The following is an 11,458-nucleotide window of genomic DNA, read 5'->3' on the forward strand; positions in this document are numbered from 1 at the left end:
CTTCCACGATTTTAAGGAGGAATATTTCAAAGTTCACCTCTTTTGGCTAACTCTGGAATGAGAACGTCGCTTCGCCACTTACTGGAATTTTGCTCGGGTTTGTCTTACCTGACGAAGATTACTTATGAGGGGTTGTCCCTAAAATTAAAGATATTGCTGATATTCTATTGGCTGTCTTTGGGGACAGGCTGTTAAGTCCTCAGGATGTTATGGGTGATTCGGGGGCGCGTTGGTTGTATGTTGGTTGGTTTTGTTTTCTTTCTTTTTTTCTTGGTATCCAATCTATTGCTTTGTTTCCTAGTTTATAACTTGTAAACTTTTGTTTGGTTTAGCTTTTCAGTTGAGATGGTTGAAGGGTTGTCTACTTTGGCGAGGTTCAAGGCTGCCTTTGCTCATGACTCAGAGAGTCTCAGTGATGAGGCCTCGCCGTCAACTCCTCAACCCGTCTCTCAGTCAAGTTCACAAACTATATCTCAGGAGATGGTTGTGGCTAGGTTAATCGGTGCTGATGTGGAGGTTTTGGAGATTCCCATCCCCGAGTCTAGCAAGAAGCGAAAAAGGCCGATTGAAGGGAGCGGTGGGAAAAACCTTGAGGAGGAGGTGTCTGTCTCTTCCGTGATGGATCCGGATTTTGATGCTCTGGCTTTCATCGATCAACATCTTCTGTCGAGTATTGAGGACTTTTTCCATGACTGCGATCATGCCGACTAGGCAAAGTCCATGTTTTGCGCTCTCCTTCGCTCAGTTGTCATTGTTCAAAAGGCGAAGCCGATGCTGTCTCAGGTATTCCTTCTGGATGGCAAGCTCCGTCAGTCTCAAGCGGAGGTCAGTAAGCTGAAAGAGAAACTGGAGGTTGCTAAGACTGCTCAGCTGAAGGCTGTGAAAGATGCTGAGGATGTTGGTTCAGAGATCCTCCGTCTTTCCGAGTTGGAGACCTTGCTTCTTTATCAACTGGCTCGACAGTGGAAGCGGGATGCCGAGGTTGAGTCAGGGGACGCTTCTACCCTTGCTGAGGTGGAGCGTTTGAGGACCGAGGTCGCTCAACTGAAGAGGGATAGGGAAGGCCTGCTTGCTGATGTTACGTATGCGATTTCTGCGACTGAGGAGGCCTTGAAAGCTCAGGTCAAGGTGCTGGCCCCCGAGGTTGATGTGTCCGTATTGCGGGCCTTCCGGACTGTTCATGATGGGGAGATCATTGATATAGAGTAGTTTTATTTTATGGTATTATGGAACAATTTGCTTAAGTTTGTAAGCCGTTTGTTCAGCGTATATACATTGCTTTTTTGGCTAGTTTTTGAAGTTTGTGAGCCGTCTGTTCGACATATGCACTACTCTGGTGGCCTTTTTTGGGCCGTTTTGTTACGAAATGCTTTTGGGCCTCTTGATGGGCTGAATTGCGTGCTTATTGTGTTTGTTTGGATATCCGTTTCATAGCCTTCGAGGGTGATCGGGCCCCGGGGTAGCTATTTTGTTTATACCATTTTGCTCAGGTAGAAACGTGGAAACTTAAAAAGGAATATTTGAATAAATAATATTTTATTGAAGATTGGACCTCGTTAAAACCTCCCGTTGTCTTTTGGGTAGGAAAGAGAACCCGGAAAACGATTTGATCATAAATATGAAAAACGAAAAAACTAAAACAAAGCAAAGGAAATAAAAGAACTGTAGATAAACCTTAAATTTTGCTAAAGTTATCAACTCGGTGGCGGTCGCCTAAGAGTAGTAGTAGTGTCGTATGTTTGCGGTGTTCCACGATCTTGCTACCTCGGTGCCATTGAGCTACTTCGGTTTGTAGGCTCCTTTTTCGATTACAGATTTAACTCAGTAGGCCCTTTCCAGTTAGAAGTCAGTTTTTGTTTCCCCATTGTGGGAGGGCCTATGTCGTTGCATCGTAAGATTAGATCTCCTTGCTTGAACTCTCGTTTCATGATGTCTCGGTTATACCTCAGGCTTACCCTTTGTTTCAGGGCAAGTTCTCGTTGGTGGGCTATGTAACACCCTTACTACCAAAATGTCACGCTTCTGGCTATGCCACTCTGATAGCGAGGATATTACGACAATTTTCATATACTTAATAACAAAATAAGAGCTGCTAACTCAGAACCGTATCGCTGTTTTCTTTGAAAAACTGAAAATACTTTTTCTTTAAAAAAACATACTTTTTAACTGAAGATAAATAAGCTTATACACGTATACAAAACTTCTTACTCAAGCAACTTACAAGTATTATATACATATATGTTATTACAATCATGACTCCTATCCCTCTTACAAAAATATAATAATAATGGAGAGGAAAAAGTAATAACTAAGCTAATACAACGATATCACATAACAAAAGCGCAGTATACTCTTCATAAGCTTCTTCGCTCATTTTCTGATAAAGTAAGGCTGTAGGGGGTGAGAACCTAATCACACGGTCTCATTAGAGGAGTTTTAGAATTGTCATAAGAAAATATATAAAAGAAAGTTGTTTTCAACCGTAGTGATCATCATTCGTCTTATGAATCTTTTCGAAAATCAACAATTACTTATCTTAAATCCAAATTCATATTTTAAATTTATAAAAGCCAATCAAAGCATAATATCCAAAAGATTCTACCTCATACAAAGAATCATTCTTATCAAACTTACCAAGACATATAACTTACCCAATTACGGCCTCTGGCCCAAACATAATTAAATCATGGCTTTTAGCCCAACATATAATCAAATCATGGCCTCCGACCTAGCATATAATCAAATCATAGCCTCTGACCCAACATATAATCAAGGTTTAATTACTCTGTTGGTCTCCACAATTTCGCAAAATTTTCAATTAGGTCCCTATATCTTTTTTTCCTTTTAATTTGGTTCTGCACCAATTTTTTTTCAGTTAGGTCCCTCTTGACAGTAATTGGTTTAATTGTATAGGGACTCAATTAAAAAAATTGGTGTAGGGACCCAAAAAAAAGAAAAAAATATAGGGACCAAATTAAAAAAAATTGGTGCAAGGACTCAATTAAAAAAAAGGTATAGGGACCTAATTAAAAATTTTGCGAAACTATAGGGACCAACAGAGTAATTAAACCTATAATCAAATCACGGCCTTCGTCCCAATATATAATCAAATCACAGCCTCCGGCCCAAGGAAAATTGATCAACACTCAAACGACTATAATCCGAACCAACCAGTCACAATCACAAGTAATGAAGTTCAAACACAACCGAGAGCAATTACAGTATGACAATTAGCAGTTAAACAGAAATATTCACATAGGCAAACCAAATAAAATATGTACACCCAAACAATATGATGCATGCTTATCCTACTGGGCATGAGCTCACTTATCGGTTATAATGCCAAACCCGACACATCCAGTAGCTAACCCGGACATAGAATACCATATCACGGAGCAAGTGGGACTAACCACAATCCTTACGTCTAACCATGCAGATGCTTCACACCGCAACCCAGAGCAAGTGAGACAATGCCTCAACCCTTGCATCTACCCAGGCAGGTGCCTTTCACCACATCCTGGAACAAGTAGGACAATGCCTCAACCCTTACATCTATCCAGACAGATGCCTTTCATCACATCCCGGAACAAGTGGGACAACACCTCAATCCTTATATCTACCCAAGCAGGTGTTTAAAATCTCAACCCAAAACAAGTGAGACTAAGTCACAACCCTTGCGCCTACCCAGGTGTCCCAAACCTTAACCCAGAGCAAGTAAGGCATAACCCTTGCTTCTACCTAGGCAAGTAATCAATAATCATAATCAGAATCCAATTCATAAGAGTCCCAATTCAAGATCACACATTGACATCTTTTATTTTCAACAACAATATATGTAATTAATTCACATCATGTCAAGAATTACTTTTACTTCTCACTTAATCTAAAATTTGCAGTCGGATTTGCAAATCATTTAGAAACTCAAATCCTTTTCCTTTAAAACCAATACTACTTTTGAAACCGGACTTCATATTGGGATAACTCAACCGACCAAGAGAGCATTCGCCTTGCTAGGTCTGACTTCTGAAGTACTTGTTTGACGGCTTGGTCTATTCAGACCATAGTAAGGTGGCTCTGAAATTATTGCCGGAGCCATCGGGACACCATGAGTAGTGCGTAGGCGAGTTTCTCAAGGCTGGAGTAACGTGTCTCGGTGTTTCGAAAAACTTTACTTATGAAGTATATGAGACCTTGCGTTTTTTGTTCGTCTTCCTCGATTAGCGTCGCTGCTAGCGCTTCCTCTGTTATGGATAAGTAGAAGTACAATGTTTCACTTGTCTTGGATTTTGAGAGTATGAGAGTTTTTACTAACACTTTTTTGAAGTGTTGGAACGCCTTTTCACATTCAAGTTCCCATTTGAAATGTATACCCTTTTTCATGAGACTCTGAGAAAGCACAAGAGGACGACTAGTCATCCAATTAGTATTTAAATGTCCTTGAGATTTGTAGAACTGTTCATTTCGAAAATGACTTTGCATTTTTTGGGTTTATCTTTACTCCCTGTTGCGTGATCATGAAGTTAAAAAATTTTTCGACTTCCATTTTAAATGCACATTATGTCGGGTTGAGCCTAAAACTACGCACAGAGTTTACCTATAAAAATTTTTATCCTATTTATACATCCACACCAAATAATATTTGTGAATTGAGGTCTAAGATGGAAAAGAATTAAAGGAAACGCTTGAAGAATAAAATTGATTCCACCTTTCTCAACAACCCATTCTTTTCTTCTCCTTTCCTTTCCAAAGCTCAGTTCTGAGTATCAAGTAAATAATGTTGTTCACATTTCACAAGACTATATAATTTAAATAAATGCTAATTGAACTTAAATCGAAGTGAACATTGTAGAGTAATTAAGTTATAAGCCAGAAAATAACCTTATATAAAAAAATCTTTAAATAACCATTTTATCTTTTATGAAGGTTTAAAGTGGATAAGATACTAATGCTATTTATTTGGTAGATGACTCTGATTGGCACAAGATACTTCGAATAGTTCTAAGATAGAGAATTATTTGTACAACATCAGATTTTTTGTTCAAATTATGATCTTTGCTATTGGGATAATAAATAGGGTAGAATAAAGTTTGGATTTTATTTTAATTTTATATGTGGATTAAATTTTTTTAAAATTAATTTTATTTTATTTATGAGTTGAAAATTTTCTATTGTAGTATTAAAATTTTATGGTTTTTTTTATATTAGTTATTTTTAGAAGTTGAGACTTGATTTCTCATAAAATGTTTAGTGAAGATATCATTTCAAATTTTAATTTTAAGTTTTTAACTATTTTATATTTTTATATTTACGTGAGACCAGTTTTATCGGTTCAACCAGTAATTTATCAGTTGAACCAATAAACCAGTAAACCAGTAGCTTGATCGGTTCGATCACTGGTTCAGTTCTAACAATTATATTTCAATCTAATTTTAAAAATTTCGATTTACTCAATTTAATAGTTATGACTCACAATTGGTTCCTAATCAAGTAACAACAAATTATGTCTCCCAATTGGTTCCTAATCAGTTCTAACAATTATGTCTCCCAACTTAATAGTTATGACTCACATTGGTTCATTTTTTAGTGTTTTTGGAAAGAAAATCTTTTGAAGAATTTAATAATATGTGATGAGGAACACCGAATAAATTATACAGAAACCAATTAAAACACAATATGAAAACATCTTTAAAAAAAGACGTTTTAGGCGTGTTTATCTGAGTGGCCTCCTTAATAAAATTAAATAACACAAACAAAACTAAATGTCTTGCCACTCTTTTTCTAACCCCAAATTCTTGTAACATTACTCTTTAAATAACAAAAATACTAAATTAAAATTAAATGGTTAGCTTAGTGGTTGCTTTGAGTTTTTACAAGAAAAAAATCGTTAGATAGAGTCTATATTGTGAGTCCTAAGAGACCATCTCTAGTAGAAAACTCATTCCATCCCTATTTATGACCCACCTGTCATAAAAAGTAACTCCACATTAATTTTTGCGTCATAAACAGTAAATAGAAACTCAAAGCATCTCTCTCTTCTCTATTAGGAGAAACAAACTTTAATTCCTATTGTAGTCTCACTTAATTAATTAATTAATTTAAGTAATTAAAATTAATGTAATTACTATTTTTTTACAATAATATTATTAAAATTTATAAATTCAGAAATAATTCATTGTTAAAAAATATTAAATTTTTTAATTTTTTTTATTAACTTATCATACGATAATAAATTATTGGCTGCTGTAAATTTTTCTTTAGAAAAATTCTCAACTTTAATCCACGTAAAAAGTCTCTTTTCACTTTTCACACTTCACTTCAATGATAATTAGATCTCCAGATATCAAAAGAGAGACTCCATTTTCTAGCGTTGGAGTTGCTCTACTGTCCCAGGGAAGTAGTTGACTCTCCTTTCTATATCTCGACAATTTTATAATATTCAGCAATTAAATTTCAAAAGGGTATCAAATCAAATCAAACTAATATGGATAAGTGTCTATTACAATAATTGTTTACAATTTCAATTGCATCTGCTTACTCAGTTTCTTTTAAATTTTAAATTCTTAATTTTTTAAATTTCTTTTACGAAATGTATTTTCAATTTCACCGTATTTTTCTGTTATAATATTGTTTTTTCTATTGTCTGCCCTTAAATGAAATTTCACGACAAAAACACATTTATAATTAAAAAAAATATATTCTCCTCTCAGTTAGAAGTGGCAATGGGTAGGATATGATAGGATTTGGATCCAACCCTAATTCTACTCGCGAATTGATAATATCCCAACCCTAACCCTATCCGCTCTTAACCTGCGAGTACCCAATCCTACCTACGGATTACAAAAAATATAACATTATTATATAATTTGATGATAATTTAAAATAGAATTGATTTTTATGTAAAAAAAATATTAAATTATCAATTAATAATTTTCTTTTAGTGGTTAAGGATCTTTTGTATTTAATGAGAGGTCTTTGATTCAACATCCACTTAAAACATATTTTTATATAAGTATATAACATAAACATATATAGAGTGCATGTTGGTCGGATAGGATTGAATCTCAACCCGCACCCTATCCGGTCTGCACAAAAACCCTACACGCACCCTACCCTATTCGCTGCAGATCGGGTTGGCAACCCTACCCGATCGAGTGGAATCGGATTGGATACCCGCGAGTAGGATTCATATTGCCACCCCTACTCTCAGTTCATAATGTCTATTGCTTTTAAAAAAAATTAAGCTCAATATAATAATTTTATATTTTAGTGTATCATTTATTAAACTATTTTTAACTTTATCAAGTCCATAACTTTAGGCACAACAAACAGCGAAATATTAATACAATGAATTAGTTAGTAAATAAAGATGTTTTACTAAACAATTTGTAATGAACTCAATGTGAAGTTTTCTAATGTGCAGAAAGATAAAATGATAATAGATATTATAAATCGAATATTTTGGAGAGATAAATTAGTTAGATATGTTGGCAACATTTCAGAATATTTGACACATGTAGAGTGAGATGACATCTCATCCCCCCTCATAAGAAATTGTGATACATTTGACTGTTAAAGTGTAAACAGAAGAGAACATTTAATTTAAGTACACATCCCTTTCCTACAACTTTTCATAACAGAATAGTGGGAAAAAAAAGTACTAAAGGTTTATCTGCAAAAAAATATATTTTATTGTGAGCTTCAGGACATCAAAATCAACAGTTTTTATTATTTAATTCTAGACCTACAACAAATATGCTTCAACCTTGTTAATCCAATATGCCAGCAAATAGAAATGCCAAATAGTACATTACAACAATTATCTCTCCACAACTCCACCCTTATTTATTTATATGGAAGTTACTTTGGAAATTATGACAATACATTTATTGATACAGCTAGCTCCTGTATCTTAAAAAGGGACAAGTATCCAAGTGAATTTCTAGGGGAAAACTTGTATGTTGGTAACATCTGCACAATAACTTAATAAGCACTGCACATATTAGATTAAGGTGGCTACTAAACAACTTTATCTGAACTTTTAAACCATCAGAATATAAAAAATATACAATAATTATACTGACAAAAACAACCAAAGTAAGTTGCACCCAATGAGAACAACTCTCAATTTACAAAAATATATCATGAGAGTTGGCCCTGAAATTTTTTCCTGAAGGTCTGGTTGGCTCGGGGTAATTAAAAATGGGGTAGGAAAATTTTCATCGATAAGTCTAGTTACATAAACTTACACACGGAGTTCACCTATAAAAATTTCCATCCTATTTATACATCCACAACCAAATAATATTTGTGAATTGAGGTCTAAGATGGAAAAGGATGCAAGGAATCCCCCATTCCTTTCTTTTCCTTTCCTTTCAAAATCTCAACTCTCAGTATCAATTAAATAATGTTGTTCACAAGACTATATAATTTGAATAAATGCTAATTGAACTTAAACCAAAGTGAACATTGTAGAGTAATTAAGTTATAAGCCAGAAAATAACCTTATACAGGATAGTCTCACTGATATTGAATAGTAAACTCTAGTTCTCAGATAGATGTTTGTCTAGGAAAGCTTTAGCTAGATTACTGAAGCTTGCACTAACTTCTTCAGCTGCTGCATACCTTTTGATGGCATCAATAACTTCTGGTTTTAAAATCTCTTCCTTGTTAGATTCATTACACACATAATAAAGTGCTCCAAGTGCATAATTTACCTAAATATCAAATGGTAATTACTCAGTGATACATCGAATCATAATAAGAAGAAAATTAAGAATGTTAAGGTCAATAAAGATACATGATTTACTCAGCAGTTACTAGGTAATTTTGAGGACAAATTATTAGTAAGCAAGTTTAACAGGTATAAAGGTATAACATTATAGAGAATCTAACATGTTTTACTAAACCTCCTATGAAAAATCATTCGAAGTTATTTCTTCTGATACACAGAAGACACTAAGAGAACCTAAATTTCAAAGATAGAGTAACAAATATGAATCATGCTCATATATAACATAAACTAGGGGGAAGATTATTGTGTCAAAAACAATTTTAAGATTCTCGCTTTACATGTCCCTTTTGGCTTGTAGCATTCACAGGTTGAACTAAAGAGCCAAAACAAAATCATGAGGTGGTCAAGCAAAACAAACTCAAGAAAGTTTCTTATCCTTACAGTGTTCCTGACTGGGCTTGATAGACATTGAATGATAAGAGGTATGCCACCAAACTTACTTACAATTGCAATATTTGCCTGATCTAAAATAAATAAATAAATAAATTCAAAATGCTGTTATCATGAATAAAATTCTTTAAAATAAAAGTTTACAAAACAAGAGCAAAACAACTAGCATTTTACCAGCACAAGAATTGCAGATGCCTCCAACACCAAACTCTACAAGTTTTTCATTGGGTTCAGTCATGCAGTCCAGGAAGAGTTCCAAAATATTAAGCTGCTCATGTGTCAAATTGGGTAAAACAGAAGTTACAAACTGAACAATGCGTGCATCGATATTAAAGAAAGTTACAAAGTACATAATATGCAATTCTTTGGCTCCATACCTGTCGCAAAAAGTTATAATTGTAAGGATCATAAGCGAAGTTGGCCAAATTTGCCAAAATCCTCTCTTTTGCTTCTGTTAAGGGGGGAAAAAGAATATGAAAAAGTTTCAGCAATCTAGAACTCTAGAAGACAAATGTGTCTTTACAAATGCAGTTGAAAAGAGTGTTTCAGACATTACTAAATTATCAAATAAAACTTCTAAAAATAAATGAAAAAAAAGTATACCTTCATCGGCTGTGTTCTGAAACTGAGACACCAGTTCCTGAAACAATCGTCATCTATCAACGAAAATACTAAATCAATGCAACAAAATTAAAATAGTTGTATATGACTATTGTTTGTTTTTGTTTTGCTGTTGTTGTTGCTGTTATAGTAATAAAAGCAACAGAAGTTGAAAAGAAAAAGATGATGAGTGAAACACCTGAAGGTATTGAAATCTAGGACTTCCATATTTTCCAGTTCGCTCTTGTTGTCTCTGGTCATTGGTGAACATCAATGGTTTCCTCTTCTGCTCAATAACTATTTGTTAATACTAATAATAATAAAAATACAAATCTGTTAGCACTAAAACTTGCTGATAGAAATAGTAAGAGAAGCATGGGAGGGAATGCCAACAAGAACGATACAAGCTTGGAAGGGCATTAAAAGAGAAAGATGGAGATAGCCTAGAAGTAATTGTGATTACTGCTACATTAAGCTTCCTGGCTAATTTTGATGACATGAGATAAAAACTAACAACACTTGATGGACAAAGTGGTGTGCGTAGTGTATAAAAAAAGGTATTCAATAGTATCATTCAAACGAATATATTTAGAGTACTGAAATAATATCAAAACAATTGTAACATCAAAGAATGCAGGATTTAACGATTTTTTATTAACGGATTGCAAATTCACATTCATAGAGAAGCCTTTTTTGAAAATCTGAAAACTATTTTCCGAACATTGTATCAGGTAAAATTCTACAATGAAAAAGAAAAAATTATTGCAGATCAAAGATTCAGAAGCAAACATCATATATCAACATTTGAATAGAAAAACCAGATCACAGTTCCATAGCAAATCCAGAATTAGAGATAAAATTTGTTGTTGCAAATACGGAATCATCAATAACAACAATAGAAATTCCAGAATCACTCTCACCAAGAGACCAGAAGCAAAAGACGAAGATGATTTGGAAGAGCCGAGCAAAATTCTATTGCGATGCAACCAATGGCTTCGAAGATCGAAGCAAGGGCGAAAGGTTTGAACTTGCACGCGGTGATCTTTGGCGGAGCTGTGACGGAGAAGACTGTGGCAGAAGCACAGCCGCGCAAGGAGGATTATGCGGCAGCAGAAAGCGATAGTTGGTTCTCGGCGGTTAGGAGGGTCACTCTTTGGCCAGAGGAGAAGCTGCTCACAGTTCCTTGTTGGAGGATCAGAGACGAGCGGCACAACACGATTTGTGGCGGCGGGTCAACTGCTCCTCAGTCACCGGACTTGCCTTCTCATTCTCACACAGTGACGTCGGCGGCGAAACAAGCCGAAGGACGAGTTGTTCTGATTCTGAAGGTGAACCAGATGCGCACGTAGTGGTACTGTGGTAGAAAGTCCACGCTGTTGTTCCATGCCCCAGAGTTGGGCCTTCCATGGATGAGCACAGTCCAAGCCCAAATCCAAATCCAATCTGAATTTCACAAAAAAAAAAATAGTATTAAATGTGTATTTTTCTTTTCACAAAGGTTGTCTTAGAGAATGTGATGTAATGAGTAATTAAGGTTTATGGAAAATCCCAGCTCTGCCAAGAGTACTGAATTTCACCTGGAGGCTCATCTCTAATGTCCTGCCCACAAGAAAAAAAACCTACAACAGAGAGGAATCAGTATCTCACCTCTTTGCACAACTTTGATGCCGCCGGAGC

The 11,458-nt window shown here is 35.1% G+C and overlaps 1 protein-coding gene across 4 annotated transcripts in view; it reads right to left on the reverse strand.

Annotated features, from left to right (window-relative positions):
- LOC107608823 (armadillo repeat-containing protein 7) overlaps nucleotides 1-11,131 on the reverse strand; it is a 50,300-nt gene extending 39,169 nt beyond the window's left edge. The window contains exons 1-7 of one of the 4 annotated variants that reach the window (XM_016310560.2): nucleotides 10,702-11,131; nucleotides 9,981-10,067; nucleotides 9,785-9,821; nucleotides 9,559-9,632; nucleotides 9,356-9,449; nucleotides 9,173-9,255; nucleotides 8,255-8,714 (exon numbers count right to left, since the gene is read on the reverse strand). In XM_016310560.2, the coding sequence (XP_016166046.1) occupies nucleotides 8,541-8,714; nucleotides 9,173-9,255; nucleotides 9,356-9,449; nucleotides 9,559-9,632; nucleotides 9,785-9,821; nucleotides 9,981-10,052 (534 nt within the window). In that variant the 5' untranslated portion in view covers nucleotides 10,053-10,067; nucleotides 10,702-11,131 and the 3' untranslated portion in view covers nucleotides 8,255-8,540. Of the gene's footprint in view, nucleotides 1-8,254; nucleotides 8,715-9,172; nucleotides 9,256-9,355; nucleotides 9,450-9,558; nucleotides 9,633-9,784; nucleotides 9,822-9,980; nucleotides 10,092-10,701 lie in introns of those variants that run through there. The other 3 variants (XM_021107391.1, XM_021107392.1, XM_021107393.1) reach the window with 3 other exon arrangements.

Source organism: Arachis ipaensis, chromosome B07 (genome assembly GCF_000816755.2).
Source record: "Arachis ipaensis cultivar K30076 chromosome B07, Araip1.1, whole genome shotgun sequence".
NCBI lineage: Eukaryota > Viridiplantae > Streptophyta > Magnoliopsida > Fabales > Fabaceae > Arachis > Arachis ipaensis.